This window comes from Cyrtonyx montezumae, unplaced genomic scaffold (assembly GCF_038088225.1).
Source record: "Cyrtonyx montezumae isolate F1298 unplaced genomic scaffold, pur_monq_1.0 scaffold_17, whole genome shotgun sequence".
In the NCBI taxonomy this organism is placed as follows: domain Eukaryota; kingdom Metazoa; phylum Chordata; class Aves; order Galliformes; family Odontophoridae; genus Cyrtonyx; species Cyrtonyx montezumae.
Window position 1 is genome coordinate 24,312,172 of NW_027071903.1, and position 18,959 is coordinate 24,331,130.

General features: G+C 33.3%; 1 protein-coding gene across 1 annotated transcript in view; it reads right to left on the reverse strand.

Moving 5' to 3' along the window:
- UNC13C (unc-13 homolog C) overlaps window positions 1-18,959 on the reverse strand; it is a 121,338-nt gene that overhangs the window by 88,891 nt on the left and 13,488 nt on the right. Inside the window, exons 2-5 of the mRNA XM_065733860.1 lie at window positions 18,765-18,787; window positions 18,188-18,252; window positions 8,713-8,791; window positions 2,847-2,918 (exon numbers count right to left, since the gene is read on the reverse strand). Coding sequence (XP_065589932.1) covers window positions 2,847-2,918; window positions 8,713-8,791; window positions 18,188-18,252; window positions 18,765-18,787 — 239 coding nt within the window. The remainder of the gene's footprint in view (window positions 1-2,846; window positions 2,919-8,712; window positions 8,792-18,187; window positions 18,253-18,764; window positions 18,788-18,959) is intronic.

Below are 18,959 nucleotides of genomic sequence, written 5' to 3' on the forward strand. Positions count from 1 at the left end.
GTTTCTAAGTTGTATTTGTGGTCTGCTTCTCCAATAATGTCTTCATTTATAGATTCCTTAGGAAATATCTGTTTCTAAAACAGTTATTCCTGTGGTCTGGACCAAACTGAGCTTGAAAGAGCATAACAGAATAAAGAAAAATTTAGTATATTTTTCCCTTCCAGTTTTTTTTTTTTTGGTCACAGTACATTAGTTTTTCCTGATTGACAGTAACCACTGGATAAATCTTTGCATTGAGCTGTTCCCTGAGTTTTGTTGTTTTTTGTTTTGTTTTTTTTTTCTTCTCCTGAACAGCACATCTTAACTCAGGATCTACAAATGCATTTCTTCCTGCATGTGCAGGAATTTATACTAGCTCCATAAATTATTTACATTTTCAGTCCTTCAGCATATGAATGCAAGCTTTTGCATGAGGGCAGACAAGTATGTGAGTAGCTGAACCTGGCCTTATCATCACAAAAAAATAGTAACTTTAATGAATGATATTGTTTTCTTGCTTAGTAGACGTTATTTAGTAAAACATATGGAATATCCTAGGGTCTTTCCACTGAACTCAGGTACATTTGTACCAGATACAACATAGCTGGAAGAAGTTTTTATTTTGCACTGATTCCTTGACATAAGTCTAATCTCTAGAATTTTTCTTCAGCTTCACACTGCTTCTTAAGATTCCACAGTGGTTTGTTCTATCAACTTTTGTTGCTATTTTGAAAATACAGAACAAAATAAACACTGTTTCTACTGAAAATCATTTCAAACAACAGCTGCTTCCTCTCTCAATCTATCCCTGAGCATTAGCAAATTGTTCCTTTATGATTACCATATAAGCATAAAAGTTTCACAAAAAATCAGAGTAGAGATGGATGTACTCACACTTGCACTGTGGGTTTCAGTCTGCTTTTCCATTCATCTAAGGACCTTAATGACTATAAAAAAAATGTAGCACTATTTTTTTTTAAGTATGTTCTAGAAGATTCTGTTTGCATAAGGATTTTGAGAGGCACAAAAGAAGCCTTTGTTCCTTCAAATTAGTAAAATATCTTTTAAGCATGATGAGCTCAGTTATTTAAAACTGCTACCATCAAAATCACAAAATTCCTGAGCTAAGCATCATCTGTCTTGTTCAAAATAATTACCTTTTGCAAAATGTAAATGAAGTAAAAAATGGTTAACACTGCCATTCAGGTTTTACTAGCTCTGAGAATGTGATCTTTTCAAAAGATTTTACTGGTAAATACTTGTATGAAGTAAATTTTTCTTCATCTAGGATCACATTTTTTATAAATAGGAAGTATATTTACAAAATTCAAATAAGAGCTCAGTCGTCCATAAGGACTGAAAAAACCTGCACAGAAACCTTGCAGAGTCATCTCACTCTTTCTGATAGTGTGATCTCTTAGTGTTATGTGATAGTGTGATATTAAAAGCAGGCATTAAAAAGGACAGTGCAACTGGACACTCTAAAAAGTTAAAAGTTTCCCCAAATAACTATTTTGTGAAACAAAGGTTTTTTGCATTCAATAATTTCTGAATGCCATGGATGCAAGTCAGCAGAAGCAAACCTTTGAAGTAAATCAGTCCTCACTGTGAAGTAGATTGTAGGATAGAGTTTCTATTGACATTCAAAAAAGAGTCTAGGTCAAAGAGCTGAAGTTTTAAAAACAATACACTGTTTTCCCAGACTTCTTAGTCGAAGGTGACATAGAAATCCCTATTTTTCATTCTCCCTGCAATGTTTTTATTTCAGAGGTTTTTTTGTCTTCTTTTCCCCCACTTTTATGCTTCCTGCTTACTCTGGCAATGAAAATGTAACACATTATTTAGGTATAGCTTTCTTTTTCTGTTTTAAACCCACAAATTTCTATTTCTACTTCCATTAAGAAAAGTACAGAACTTCTCTTAGCCTTTTCGTCTTCATGTGAAACAGACCTCATTTGTTTATTTTTTTCTCACATGTGATTATATCTGTATTTTTCATGCCTTGATTATACATTTTTGATTCTTAGCATTGTTTTCTGAGCTATGCAGTGTGCCCATGCAGCTGAATAATGAATCCCAGGATTTTCCTGGTAATTTCTATCAACTCCTGATATTCTATTCATGTTTGTGACATGCATTTGGTACTACATTATCTTTTCAGAGAAGTATCTCTAACTTCAACAAGATATTTTTCTACATAGATCAACTGTATGAATGAACAGCTAAGGAGGTTTCTTTCTTCACGCATTACTTTTCAACTAGAGACATCAAATTCTAGAGCCTCACCATTTAGTATTCTGAATTTTCCATGCAATTCTTTGCATTTAGCTTCTGTTTTAAGGATCAAAATTTCTAAATTAAGCAAAGTGTTCTGAACAGCAGTTAGAGAAGGAAATTCAGATAGCACAGCACATATTTGTACTCACGGAAGACAATGACAATCAAGTTCTCTCACAGTGGATCAGATAGCAGATAGAATAGAAAAGATCAGTTGTAAAGAACCTTCAAAGATAATCTAGTCTAACTTCCTCACCACTGTAGGGCTATCTAAAAGTTAAAGCATGTTATTGAGGACCTTATTCAAAGGTCTCTTGAACACTGTCAGGCACGGGGCATCAACCACCTCTCTCAAAAACCTGCTCCAGTGTTTGACTACCTTCATAATAACCTTTTCCTAATGTTCGATATGAAACTCCATTGGTGCAGCTTTATGCCATTAAGGTCCTTGAAAGTTCATGCACAGTAAAAAAAAAAATGCTTATGCATGCAGTCTTACCCTGTTTAAGGGTGAAATAATTTCTAAGAAGCTAAGAACAAAACAACCTCCATTATTTAAATGAATCAAGCCTGTCACTGAAAGCACTTACCATTTCTTCGTTGTTTATGGAAGTCCGGATGAGCATGGCCATAGAAATACCAGATTTTCGAGCTGCAAGTGTCTGTATAAAGCAAAAGAAATACAGTTAAAAATTATACTTTAATAACAAAAACCTTGGAGTCTAACAAAAGGTAAGTAGACTAGATTATGCTATACTAATCATACTTATGCATAACAGCAGGATTTACAGAAACTTTGAGCTAATGTTTGTGGTGCGTAACTTCTAAGTTTTCAGTAGATAGGGGAAGCATGCTTTCCATCATCATTACTGCTTCTTTCAGCAATGCCCAGCTGAGCTGCCATTTCTAATATAAAACTTGTTATACAGGGTTTGTGACTTAGATTTTTTTTAAATCACAGGCTGTCACCATTTTTCTGCTTTACCAAACAAATCAATGTGGTAAAAACGTAAGCATCCTGCCTTAAATTAGAAGCTGTCCATGCTTGCAGCAACATGGGAGACCATTTTGCAGCAGTCTTACAGTTCAGGTTGTCAGTCCAGATAATATTTTGTAATTCAGCCAGCATTTTTTTTAACTGCATGTATATGTATAAATTTCACCTTGCCTTAAATAAAAAAGTCTTTATGAAACCTAAAACTTTTTTCCCCAAAGGTACTTAATTTTCATTCAGTGCTATGAAGAAGTATCCAAAGAAATACTCTGGTTATTGTAGGAAGAAAAAAGGCTCAGTCTCTACTCTACTCTCTTCATCATAAGATAATTGTGTTAACATCTGCTATTTCATGTATGGCACAAGGATTAAACCCCTGTTCATCTGCTTTTCTGTAGTATATGTCCATATGTTGTCCTACCATAGTTAATATGGTACAAGAAGAACTTTTTTTTATTTTAAACTCTTAATGGGTTAATCAAATCTGTGACATTAAATTGCTCTCAGTTTATCTATTATTAAGAACTAAATAATTCTGCTTGCATTTCCATAACTTTCTCTTGACTTTGTTTCTGTAAATATGGCAAATCTCATCAGTTTAGACCAGTGAGATTGTAAAAGTTACATGAGAGAAAACACATTCCTTGCTTTTTCAAACATTCTGTGACAATAATACCAAAATCTACAGTACCTACATGTTGAAGTGATAAATGGCAAGCAAAACAGGATCATCAAGAGGAATAGAAAGTTTTCATAATGAGTAGAATTTTGGGTTTAAAAATGATTAATAATAAAGATAACCATTTCCTCAACCCTCTTGAAGTATATGTTTCTTCTCAGAGTCCTGGAAAGTAGCCATTTAGATTTACTTCCCTAAAACACAATGGTAGCCATTCTAGGCTATAGGGTAATATGGACAACATATCAGAGCAGGAATACAAGGAGCATAAGAACATTAATATTGAATATAGATTAGTGAACAGTATTACATTGAACTCTCAGCAATCTCTCAATGCATGTGAGTCAGCAACACAGCAACAGTTAGATGCTATTTTCCTGTAAGAAAAATCAAATTAGAGAAGTAATTTTGACCTTTCCACATGCCCATAAAGTCTCAGTGTTCAAGGACTGTGCCTGGAATCATGCAGCTCACAGTTTTACTCTTTAATCAGAAATGTGTCAAAAATCACAGTACAGTGTCCTATATACAGAGAACTAGGCTGTTCTTGACAAAGTTTGCAATGTATAATAGAAGATAGGGGATTTATGAGAAAGCAAAAAAGTTAACAGTCATTACAGATTAATAAAGGGATTGTGTCTCTGCATCTCTGTCAGAATGAAATACACCTTTCAAGAGATGGCACACAAAATGTTTCTATTCTGAAGTGTTGTAGGTTGTAATGAATCAACAGCTCAAAGTACAAAACTGAGATAGCTGTGTGTCTTTTCCTAAAGACAGAATGAAACGAGGAGAGACTATTTCCCAAAGAGGGATGGGAAAGATGCTGCCATATTCATTTATGGGAAATAAGGTGACAGATACCAAATGTACAATAATAATAATACACATACACACATATATTTCTCGCCATATTCCCTTCCCAAAATACATGGAAGGATGAAAGTTTCTTGTAGCTTGTCATTTGAAGCCTCCAGGGAAGAGGTTCATATTGCTAGAACATGGGAAGAACAGGGTGAGAAACATCATTCTTTGACAGAAGATAACACTGGTCCAGCATTTTACAGTTGCTTACCCTATCAAACTGGTGTTCATATACTGTATCTCAGTGTCCATGATTATATAATAATTTGAGCTTAAGGGAGTAAAAGCTCTCTATGTAGGTACTATTTCATCATGAATAAAGTGCTAGAAAATTATAAAGAAAAAAACCCAACAACCAAACAACCAAAAGTAATAAGAAGGTGGCTATAAATGGGAACATCTATTTAATTTTCACATTCTCTTAAAAATCTCTGCTACAGAATTTAAAATAGCTTATTTTCCCCTTTGAACTCAAGTATTTTACATCCTAAAAAATGCACTATCTTATGTATTACCTTTAAATTTGCCTGAGCAGATTAAATAAATTAATACAACTAGAAATCATTCTAGCCAATTCAATAGAAATTGTAACTATAAGAACAAGAGGATTAGACTAAAGCTACAATTAAGTGTTATCTGAAAATTGTGTGGGTGACAAAAGAACCACCTGTCTTAAAATGGAAGAAAGCTGTGTTTTGAGAAGCTAAAGTAACAGGGAGGAAGAAGACAAGCTAACATTCTTCAATTGTTCACAAATGTAGGCTGTGCCGTGCAAAACTCATTCATCTGTTTTTAAAATTGATTTCAATTTTGCCAATTGTCTTTTCCTTCACATTCTTTTTCTTCTACAGGATCTATAGCTCATTTGAATCAAAGAGTTGACATGCTCGCAACAAAATATTTGATACTGCTTTACAAACATTGCTTTTATTTTTTATTATTTAAATCTAATGCAAAAGCTATCCAGTGGAGGAGAACATGACAAAAATCCAACATTTAAAAGCAGCATTATTTCATAACTGTTTCTGTTTGAAGAAGTAGAAGTAATTTATTTTTCTAAATATCTATATTTTGTTATTTGGAAAGACAGTGCTGGTGTGTGTGTATTCTTTTGAGGGGAAATAAGGGACTGTTCAAAATTACATAACCCCTTCCACACAGTTTTCCTATTAGAAAAGGTTATGCATGATCCTGAAATCCAGAACTGCAATGTTAGGCCAAGAATACAGATTTGGAAAGGAAATGACAACTCAGTGACTACTGGTCAACACTAACAACATTTATTTTTCATTGTTTCTATAGCAAAGAAACAAGAGCGTGTCCTTCATATCCTCAAGATATGACATGGAAAAAGAAGACAAACCATTTCATCAATACCTTCTTAATGTCCCTACAACTAACTTAATTCCAAGAACACATAAAAATGTAATTAAATTATTATGCTTACTAATCAGTAGAGCTGGAAAAAAGAATCCACCCTGATTGTCAATTAGTATTTTGCAATTTTTATTATTGATATAATTAATACATCAACATTAAAATACCCAATCCATTTTGTCTATTCAATAAGGAAATGTTATCTGCAAATGTGCAGAACAGTCAAGCTATTTAGCTTTTATCTAATGATCATTCTAGAAACATACATTAACTGAGAACTTTTCAGTTGCAGATTATGTGAATGTCTTTAGTATTAGAAAAGTTTATAGTAGTGTAATCAAGTTCTAGATACTGTGAGTGCTGTTGTTGGGGAAAAATTTACTTAAATAGAATTATCAGTGGCTTATGAGTTCAGCTGACATAGGCATTTTCTTCTAGTGTGCCTGATTGAAACAAGAGAAGTATGAAGTAGGGAACACTTCTAACCTCTAGTTATCTAGCTCTCAATAAGATTTATGTCCCTCTGGGACTGAACATTGGATTCTAAACAGTCTTCTTAGAACATTAGAAATGATATTTGGAATACACAGATAAACGTTCACTTTTTCTACCAATTTTGGCATATACGATGTGGAGGACATAACATCTACATAAGACAAAATTTCACTTAGGATGAAGTGCTTGGTCATAAAACAGGTTTTTTATTTTGCAATGAATGGCCGGCATAAGGTATAACATTGATGAAATTCCTGAGATTCATTATGAATATGTTACAATATTTGTCAATATAAAAGCACTTACCATAGCCTGAAAAATCCAGACATAATAGGAAAGAAATTAGAGAATGTTAATATTTTGTCTAATTTATAATAAAATAACAAATTATTTCATTCACAGTCAAAAGAGACTAGCACTCGTTTCGATTAGTATTATTTATGTTCCTGACATAGTTGCATAAGTAAACATGAAAACGTCCATTTACAGTATATCAGATCCCAGAAAGACTCAAAAATTAATTTACTAAATTAAATGAGTTATTTTCAAATCAAGCAAATGAAACCTCAAAGCTCTAAGGAGATTGCTTGTAAAGCATGTTTTTTCAAATATAAATAATATTTCAATATTTCACCCTAGATCTGAAATAACTCGGTAAGCTTATTTTAGATTTATAGCAGCAGAATGGAGATGTACTATACGTCGTTTTAAAATAACAATATGCTATCCACATATGTGTTAAGATACAAATTATACGTTCATAATTATTAAATTCCAGAATAAGTTGCAGTTTTACAAATCTTACTTTTAGTAAGATTGTAAGATGGAATTTCATCAAGAATAATTATCCTTGAATTGGACACCAAAACAGTAAACAATGCCTTTGAATACATTAGAATAGTCAAATGCAAGTTTTATTACATCCTTGCACAATGTGATTTTTTAATTCCATTTTTATGTTTTTGATTGTTATTCCAAGATAAGGACAATTAAGATTCTTAGTTCCAAATGAGAAAAATATATCTGTAAGCAGTTCCAAGATAAAAAATAAAGTGAAGTGCTCTGCATTACTCATAAATGTATTTCATTATGGCTGTAACTTATACTTGTGAAACACAACTTGCAGTAAAGTAGCTTCTGTCAAAAAGATGTTTTCAAGAACTACAGGCCCTACTATTCTATAAATTTCAACTTTTGATTGACTGCAGAAAGAATTCTACTCTAAAACTGTTGCTGTGCTTTCTTGTGATGCAGATTGCATGATATCTCACAGCAGATTAACTGTGAGATTCAAAAAAACTAAACACCAAAGCGATAACTTGATGAAGGATGAATGCAACCGTATTTATAATTTACTTGGGTAGACTCTCCTTCATTTCTTTATCATGAGAACCTGGTTTTAAGGTTCACTGCCACCAGAGACCAAATATGTTTTTTATGGAATTAAGAATTCCATACTATAGAAAAAAAAAAGAGAAATGTGAATGGCACTTCAAGTTCTTCAGTGCATAGTGATACTACTTAATCTTGTTTAGGCTAGAACTCACAACTACTCTAATGTAACTTCCATTCTTTTCTGCTTTCTGAAACGTATTTACCTAAACCATTATTGCCAACAATGACTGCTAAAACAACATAGCCCATCTTGCACTGAAAACATGTCATCAAAACATTCATATTGAAGTCAGTGTTACTTCTTAAAAAGAACGTTTTCCCTCTTTCAGTATCACAATAAATCAAACCAATCAATACTTCAAACACTCAAGAACAGCTTCTCCACACAAACTAGTTCAACATTAAAATTAGTTTATTTCAAAATGTGCACACTGAATATTCGATGAGATATTCAGATTTTCTAGTAGATAGCCTAGATTCAGATATTCAGATTAACTAATATATTATAACACTGACTTTTCCTGGTCTACGTCCCATCTCTCAAAATAGTTTTTCTCATAAAACAATCAATTGTAGATTGACATGCACAACAGCAACTGAAAGATCTAGAGAAAAAAGAATGAACAGTTTCGTGGCATTAGATATTACTTACCACATCTCGAACAATGGGAAAAGATTTCTTTCTGCGAAGGTCCGGCATGCTATCAATTCCATATAGTCCACGGCCAGACCTGCAGGAGATGAAAAGGTAAAGTAAAAATCTGGAGCTTAAATGCTTATATTCTTAAAAACTGCATACAGTATCTGTGCATGAAACCAAAATTAGCAGTTTCCAGATATAGAAAATAATCTAATTCTTATGAACATTAAAGTTTAGCAGTGAATCTTAAGAAAAGAGAGTAAATAATTCTCTCAGCGCTAACAAATATTTGACAAAATTGTCAGCCATTCATCTTTTTGAGAATCCTATAACCAGAAAAGAATTCTGAATATCCTTTCAGAAGAGTCCTGCTTTAAATTGTTATTAGTATTTGTAATAGTTCAGCAGAGGATCTTGTTTTTGTTTAATTTTTTTTTTAAGTAGCCACAGTGATTAGAAAATATATCTACTTGCCTAATAAGGGAGCAAAGTTTGAAGTTAAATGTTAATCTTATTTTGGTGTGAGGTGATCATATTATTGGTCACTTGTATAGTAAGGAATGGACAGCTAGCAGCTACCCTCCTGCCAATGGTCTTGCAGTGGACTAATAACCTCTACCTGAGCCATTAATTCACAATCTTTCGTATGCAACCATTTTCTCTCAGATATTGTCCAGAACACAGCAATGCATACAGTTCACATGCAAATAATCATCAGTTAAGCTGTTATTCTATGCAACCAATTGGCTCCATTTCATCTTCATCAGACATAGGACAATAGAAAACTGATTTTTCTAGAGTTTTACCAGCCCAACACTCAGTTGGAAATAATATTTTTTTCTTTATAATTATTATTATTTTTTTTAAACTAAATGGGAAGCTGGGGAACTCTTAAGTTCAGAGTGTCGCCAAGGGACAAGAGGATGAAGAGTAAAGAAAAGCATAAATACATTTTAAATGGAAGGAGAATGCAGTTCTGGTGAAATGTTTTGGAAAGAACTGGGTCTGCCTTATTTTCATTGTCGCATGACATTTTATGATAAATTAGATCATGCCTGTCTGTACTTTGATTATGAAGAAAAGTATTCCCCAGAGATACAAGCTTTCAATAAGGCTATAAAAGAGGTTAAAGTAAGTCACGTGGATGACTTTAAAGCATTAGAATAAATCCTTTTCACTTAGTCACAGCAGCAACAATATCCCACTTAGTTTGATGCTGCCAGCTTTCATCAGGTCCACACTGTTCATTCAAGTGAAATTATTCTTTCTTTATTGCAGATAAACATAGGACTGGAAAGCTATAATCAAAGCACCTAGAATGAACTCTGATGAAAACAATAAATATCTTGCAATAAAATCTGATTTTTTTTCTCAGAGACTGGCAATTTTTTGTACAGATACATATCCTGGTAGCGAAACATGTAATACCTTCTATTGTGTAACTGGTAAATAACCTGCCTGAGGAAAGAACATGACAGATGATATGTATGTATGTTTACGCAAACACGTATCATTTTTTGTGGATGAGAATTCACTCAAATGCATTTTCCTTTCAGACCGTATAAACAGGGAGATCCTCTACTAGGCTATTTGAATCTCTGTAATTGGAAACTGTATCTCTGTATGGTATACTCTGTAGTATATTTGACATATTTGTCTAGAAGAAGCTTTGGTAGAATTCGGAGGTTGGAATCACATCACACATCATCACGATTGACATTCAGATTCACCTTTCATTTACAAAACCATTCTCAGAAATAGAAATTCTCACTTTTTACTTTAATATCCATAAGCCATAAAGAAAACAATATGAAGCATTTCTATTCTAAGAGACATTCAGCCGAAAATTTTGATTCAGCTGGGATAGAGCAATATATATTACAAAGATCTAACAGTTGGCAGAATGGACCTTCAATGACAGAGAAAATGAGCGCAAACTCATTTTCTTGGAAACCAGCATTTGTTAGAACCAGGCATAGACTTAATATTTCATAATTTTAGCTAAGAAATAGCAATTTCTAGAGTCATAGGGACCATGGAAGAGTATGGCACTTTATGGCTATTTACTTTTCTGCAAAATAATAATTAAGACTGAAATTCCAGAGAAGCAGCCTGTAATTCTAATTCCTAACTATGATCCTTGAATTGAGTAAAAAATAACATTGTCAACATGCAGGAACATGCCATCTATTGTGTGATAGTGCAAAGATGCATAACACCTTGAGGGAATAAAATAGCCATGTTTAAGTAAATGCTAGCTAGCCTGTAAATATTATATTGAAGGCAAGTGCAAGGGCAATGTTTAAAACAAAGAATCACATCCCATTAAAAGCAAACAAGCAAACAAAAAAAAAAGTATCCTGTTTTTCAAAATATAACATAACAAAATATATGTAGTTTCTGTTTAGTACCAAATATGTTTTAGTTTTTTTATTTTTTAAGAAAATACAGGGCCACTAAGCAGAAGATATATACAAGGGTTGCTCTGAAATAATGCCTCCTATTTTGTTATGTCGACCCATGACATCAGAGGCAGATATAGATCGTATGGCAGTAGAGGGTGATTCTTCTCACCAGTATTCCATTACATTTTGTTGTTGTGAGACAGAAGACAACAGAAGGGCAGCCTGACAGAACGAAGTCAAATGTGGATAAAGTAAGGAATGGAATTGAGTCTTTTCATGTGGAAAAAATTGGGACCCAGTGACATTCATTTACGCTTGCTGAATGTTTATGGAGATGAAACAGTGGATATGAGCAAAGTGAGGCAGTGTGTGGCTCATTTCAGCAGTGGTAACAACATGAAAAGCAAGCCATGATCATGGCAGTCATGCACAGCTGTCACTCCATGAAATTAGGAGCCCTCCAATCAGCTCATCTATTCAAATCACCTAGTGGTTGTGACTCTAAAAAAATAGTGTGTTGTAGCTGAGAATTTTCTCTATTCAATAGCATTATTGTTCTCTTTGTATCTGTTGTAGTTTCTGTGGAAATAAATAGGGCTTTCAGAGTGAACTATGTAGATAATGTGTCAAACTGGAGTTGAATCTGCATGGAACATTAGCTGAATACTCACATACACATTTGCAGAACCAATACATAGAATGTCTGTTTTTGTTTTTCTTCTTTTTTTTAATATTTTTAATATATTTTTATTATTACCTAAAAATTGTACAGTCTTTAAAGAGTTCCCCGAATTTTCTTACATCTTTCCCCTTCTCCCTGCACAATGTTTTCTGGAGTAATTCTGTATGTATAATCTCTTGAATCTTGCTTACTCTCCCTCACTTTGGTGTACAAATATTTCCCTTGCAAATTCTGGTTAATGAAGCAACAGTGATTACTTGTGTAAAAAATAAAAAGAAAAACCAGCAAAACAACAACAGCAACAGAACAAAATAAAGAAAAACACATTTCAAAGCTGTTGTTTTATATGGAAAACACTATCACTGAACACAGTTTATATTGTTTAAGTAGATCTGAGACATATTGTCCATAATAAAAGTCATCAAAGGCATAAGAAGGTAATGAGAAACCCACAGACAATGAGGTTGATTTTATTCTAGCCTATAGATCACTTTTACAAAGAATTCTCATTTTCTATACATTCTTCTGAGTTTCTGAGATGAGATGGTAAACAGAAACTGCTGCACGCATTTTCCAGTCCTCTTAAATCTTGGAATCATTAAGGTCACAAAAGACCTTAACGATAAGCATCCTTGAGCAGTAAGAGATGAAACTGAATAAAAGAAATATTCAATCTTATGGCACCCTAATGAAGGTGATGAGATTGTACCTCATCAAAAACACCTCAAAATCTTGGTCTTTATCTTAATTCTTTAACCAGATAGTTACGTAGCTGTGATCTTTCAGAACATTACATCATCACTGGATCATGGTTAATCATCTCTATTATATTTCCACCTCTGATTAATTATTTCTATAGACATAATGTCATAGATAAGGATTCTATTGGAATTCATAACTCACTGCCCCCAGACTACAGATCTGTATCTGATAGGGTCAACATTAAATCTTTGGAATAAAGTTAAGACAATTTTTTATTACACCATATTCTGAGTTAGAAAGTCTTTCACAAGACAGTTAAACAAGAAATAAGAAGAATTCAGCAAATCTGAAGAACACTGAAAAGATTAGGAATCTGGGAGGTTGAGAGCTCCTAAAGGGTGTGATTGACAAACAGAGAGTGACATATCAGAGAGTTAAGATGAAGGGTGAAATGCAAGTAGAGAGCAATAGAGGTGATATCTGAGACAAGATAAGAATAAAAACTTGAAAATGAAAACTTTAAATAGATTTGGTAGTGGCTTGTAAGCAGGCAAAAAGAGACTTGAACCTCAGAGAAATTCTAGACAAATTATTCTTGCCCTGTAAAATTTTGAAAAAAATTCTCAAAAAAGTAAAAAGTACTAAGTAGTGTTAATGACTTCAAGCTATTCCTGAAATTCTTCAAATAAACAAGGAATGCTATATTTTGTTAAGAATCTAGTTCATATCCATTTGTGTAATTTGAACATTTCTTTTTAAAAGTACGTTATTCTGGATTGTCATCTTATTATTCCAATGCACTATGTACATGGTGACAACTTTTTTTTTCCACAAAGACCTCCCAAATTTTAGGCACATCAAAATTCGCAAAGTATCCTCTCTTTGCATTCCTATACTTCCTCCAGGTTATGAGTGCAAAGAAATAGTAATTCCTTCATGTATTAGTTGAGTGGACAAGAAACTTATCCAGCCTATAGGAGAGTTTATTTTAACCCTTACAAACATAACTTTACAAGCAGTATCCTCATTCTTACTCTATAAATTTGGAAAATAAGCTGTTCCTCCCATACCTCCTACTGATGTACCTGCGCCATTCTGTAAGAAAGGGATTCACGGTCTGCGTATGATTTTTTCCTATATTTTCACACAACAACACTTTCATTTATGAGATCTGATCTTAGAATTCTTTCCTCTTATGAACATAAAGATCAAGGTAGATCTCCCAAATGCAACTTCTAGACACAAGTAAAAAATCTCAGCAGAAACGTTGATAAAATTAAAATAACATTCTGAGGTTGTGAAAATTAAAAATACATGAGATTCCCAGGGCTCTGTCATTTGGAAATAAATAAAACTCAGCATGTGTATGAAGCATTCTTAGCCTCAAAAAAGCTACTTTTGACAAAAAATGTCTGTAAATTCAGTCCCATGTCTTATTCTGGTCTGTAAAACAAGATTTGATTAAAACCAAGGCCCTTACTGAACTTCTTTTACTGATCACTAAGGACTAACCTATAGCAAAGGAAAAAAAATGCCTGAAATTCAATAATGAATAATAGTACTTCCCAGGAGATAAATTTATATCTGAATTAAGAATGTTGGTGATGCTGCCAAAGTATGAAACATATGACACAGCCTTTGAGGGAACAGCAAGAATGACAACGTGACAGAATCAAGACTGATAGTTACATAGCATAAAGAGATTTTGTTATGACATGAGAGATGTAATTTATGCTTAGTCAGTCATTAATTTGCCAGAACTCAAATCCACTTCTCTTTAAGTAGCTTGCTTTTCTCCCCAGTCTGTATTTTTTCTCCCTCTACTAATCTTTTCATTATGATTTCAAGGCTCAAATTCAGCTTGAGAAAAATATTTACATTTGATTTCTTTTTGGTGTATCTAAACAATGTTGAAAATATACACATAAAAGTTATAAATGACCATGACATGAATATCTCATTATTTCTAAAAATTATTTCAAAGAGTTCAATTTTCATCTGCAAAATAGTGAGGGCATGTTAGTTTTGGAGGAACTTCACCACTTCCTCTGACAACATGGGTGCAAAATGCTGCAGCTATCAAAAAGCATATGTATTTTATCTACAGCTTCATTCCAACCTCTATAATTTCCTAAATAAGGCAATGTCAGAGAATTGCACATATGTATATCCTCTGAAAACTTTTAAAAGATTAAAGAAACTAACCTCAACTCAGGGAATTGTAAAAGGAAAACATCTCCTGAATTCTGTGTAATGAATCAATGAAAAGATGAACATACTGCATAAGAATGAATATCAGAAAGCAATATTTGTCTCTCCTTTGCCCAATGTTTTACCATTGCATAGCAAAGATCACAGAAAAAAGTTGAGACTTTTTTCAATTTAAACTGGTTTCAGTTTCAAGTGTTGAAAAGGTGACTATGTTTACTTCATAACTGTTATTTGTCAGGGTGTATTTTAATTGTGATCATTCTATGAGTTTATATTAATCCCACAAAATTATATTGTTCTTCTATTGCTGTGACACAAAATGTAATATAATGAAGTGTATATATCTAACTTCTATAACCTACTTGGATTTGTCAGAAAATGCAAGCAAATGAGATGTTTTACCATGGCCAACACATCACTGAGAAGGAGTAATCATCTATATGAAAAATCATCTAAGCACCATTAGTAAATATTGGAATAGATTAGGCCATGAGGTAAAATGATTGGTCTCTGACATTACCATCTCCCTTCACATCACTTTTCTTGCTGAAATGAGTGGGAAGGAAAAAAATGGAATTATAGCCAAGGCTACAGCCAGTTATGTTGGCAGCGAAGAGGTTGGGGGATGGTAGTATTTAGGATTAATTCTGAATGTAGAAATAGAGTGGAAGGTATAATTAAAAGAGTCACAACAGTGGCTTTTCTCCTTAACAAGAAGTTGAATCAAATTTGTATCATCATTTTCAGGGGGCCTGGTAAAACTTGCTCGCAAAGGGAGTAGTGGCCCAATCTAAACTGTATCAGCAAAAGACAAAGTTTAAGCTAAAAATATGATCTAGTGTTGAACTAAGAGAGGGAATAAAAAGAACAAGTTATGTCTGAAATATCCCTGTCAGTGGCAGAAGGTCCTCTGACATACAAGATAAATTTTTATCCTTTCATTTGATTTACAAGTGTTCCACACACTGAAAAATACAGATTCTATGCACTCCCATACATTAGTTTAAGTCCTACAAAATAATTTATTCAGGCAACTGCAACTGACAGTAGAAAATAGAACACAGCTAAACTGTATGGTCACAGAGCTTTCTGCTGCCATAAAATCACCATTTCATTGTCAGTATCTGCACTGACAGAGTTTGCTTATGAAACACTATTCCTAATCTACACAATAACTAGATGTCAAACTTCTTTAAACCAACGAAGAACAAGAAAAACTATTTTTGTAGGTTGCAAGCAACATGAGTGAATGAGCTAATTCTTATTAAGTTCACTCATGTAGGGGGCAATATAGAAAAAGCAATACAACAACTAGAAGTGGCTTGAGGAAGAAAAAAGCAATGAAAATTCATATGAAACAGAAGATTTTCTTATTAAGGTTTCAGTTATATTAAGAAACAATTAAGAACTAAAGCAATGGAAGCCCAATTACATGCAGTGATTAAATGGGGACATGAAATGCATAGAAGAGAAATCCAAGACAGTTAGAGACAAATTTTGTTATTACTATTTGTTTTGTTTCCCTGCAAAAAAAAAAAAAAAATGGAGAACTACACAATTTCTATTCATTCTTGGATTAAAGCATTGATTGCAACAAACAATTCTGCATCGAACAGCACCTATTAAATTAACTAGAAACAACAATTTGTCCATTTAACTGGTTTTGATTGATAGTAAAAATTATCTTTTGAATTCTCAAAGCTACGCTGTGACCTACACACTAAACCTCTAAAAAACAATTGTTGAAAGTAAGGAGTAGCATTTTTTTATTTTTTCAGACTAAAATATTTTTGCTAGACCTACACTCTAATGCTTCTGAATATGATTTGACTTAGTTTAAGTAAGCCACAGATTACTGTATAGTAGTCAAGATGTAAAATTCCTCCTTCTCACTGGAGGTACTTTACTATTTATGGTGCCTTATATCCTCAGTTACTCCAATCAGAGGCCTACAAGTAAAATAATAATTGATGTGGATAGCAAAAATAAAATAAAAAAGAAAATGATATGTCTTCTTCTATGGACATGAAAAGAAAGAAAAGTTGTTGCAATAAGTATCACAAGCTGCCTAGTGCTGTCTCAGAAGAGAAGCCACCAAATGTATAGTCATACATCACACTGAAAGTTAGCATCACAACTTGCTGACATAGTTGCAATCTCTAATGAAAGCCAGGGAAGATCCTATTGCAAGAATTAGGTGAACACGGACACATAGTGAGTTTTAAAAAAGTTTTCATGGCTGATACATTACTGAGTAAGTCTTCAAATCAGTAATCTAAACGAGAGAAAGCCGCCTCTGATGATGCTAGTTTCCTGTTGATGGACACCATCACTTGAATATGAACACCAATGCTTTGTATTTAGAAATCAGAAAATAATAAAATAAAATCACAGTACTTATATTATTCTGTTTTTGAAATGAAGGGAGCTGGGAGGATACAGAATAGTATAGTACTTAGAAAATCCCAATGAGAAAAGATGTAGTTTTAGCATAGTAATAAATAGTGCTGGACAATATACAAGGTAAATGTTTAGAATTCTAATTGTGAGAGACTTCCAAACTTATGAGAAAACTACAGCTGGGAAAAGTGAAAGCAAACCAGCTGTGTGTTTTGCTAGCCAAAAAAAAGTATACTACAATTTGTTTTGTGTCAAAAAGCAAGTAAATTAAAATATTCAGCAATTATCTCTCACAACATGATTTTTTTCACATTGAATTCAGCTATTAATCCTGCACAATGCCACCTCTGGCACCAAAAGTTTCTACAAGCTGGAGAAGGGAAAAGTATAACACTTAGAGATATGACAAGCAATGCAGAAACTATTTAAGCCACTGAACACTGGACAGCGCTCCTAGACTTGCCTAAAGTTATCTAGTCATAAGTGCAAAAGATACCATGACTATATCACCCTCCACAGCATCTTGCAAATTATGTTAAACAAATAAACCATCAATAACTTTTAGAGGAAAAAAGCCAAAGAAATAAAAATGAAAATACTTCAAATTATCTAGATTCTGTTGTATAAGCCTTTATATATTTTATCAATTTTTTTTTTCCCTTCCAATCCAAATAATAAAAATGTTTGTAAAGAAGGAAATAATCCCTAGGACTGGGTTTAAGACAACTCCTCTTGTAGTCAACCCAAGCTTGCAAGTTCATGTCAAATTCCTTCTGTTTCAGCAACTGAAAGAGTGTTTTCCATTGACCAAATATTAGACGATGCTGTTGCATTGTGACCCATTTACTAAAACAGGGACACAAAATCAAACTACAAATATCATTTATTTTGTAAGCAAAGAAGCAAAGCTTTTGTCCTTCAACAGACCTCTGCAAGCAATTGATTTATTTCATTATTTTTTTTTTACTTTGGAAGACTTTAAAAAAAAAATTAATCTATTTTGTTATAAGAGCAAACCTCAGAAATAAATTGTTGTAACATTATGAGAGTATTTTGCAGATACAGATACAATTCACACGGTACTCACCCACTAAATGCTTGAATTGCATATAGCTTGGAAGTATCCAAGGAACTTCCACTTACTATCCGAGCCTTTAAAGAAAAGCAGAAAAGTGCAGTTACTCAGTTGATCTTAGAAAGTCTTTGGCAAAATTAAACTGTGTCAAACATTAACATCTCTTATGAAAAAATATTTAGAAGGGTCAGCTCCAGGCCAAAGCTATTTTAACTCTTGCCTTTCAATACATTTTTGTAATATTCAGCATTTAATCACATAGAGAACATGAATACCTGCAGTATTTTATATAACTTCCCAAGTATTCTTACCCTTCATGTCTTACAGCATGTACAACAGTTGATTAGAGGCATAAATCTCAGACACAGTGTTTGACAGTAGCAGACCCCTATGTTCACAATTACAATAAGCACAACAGTGAGGGTTATCCTGCTTATAATGCAATACACTCAAAGGAGAACAAAAGAGTGAAAAGATGGAAAAACATGCAAATTTCACCACTAAAATGAATGAACAAAACTGGTCAACTAAGTCACAAACAGATATCAACGATATGCATGATCCCTATCACAAATACATAATTTTAAACCTTTTCATCCACAGAACCGCTATCTGAAAGAGAATTGAGAAGGGAAATACAGGTTAGACAAAACAGTTACTGAAAAAGTATCTCATGCTACAAAAAACTGTTATAGTCTGCTAGTGCAGAAACAAACGTAGGAACAGAAGTCAGTGAACACCTTGTTTAGCTGTTTCATTGCAGTCTAGTCACTCTCACTACATT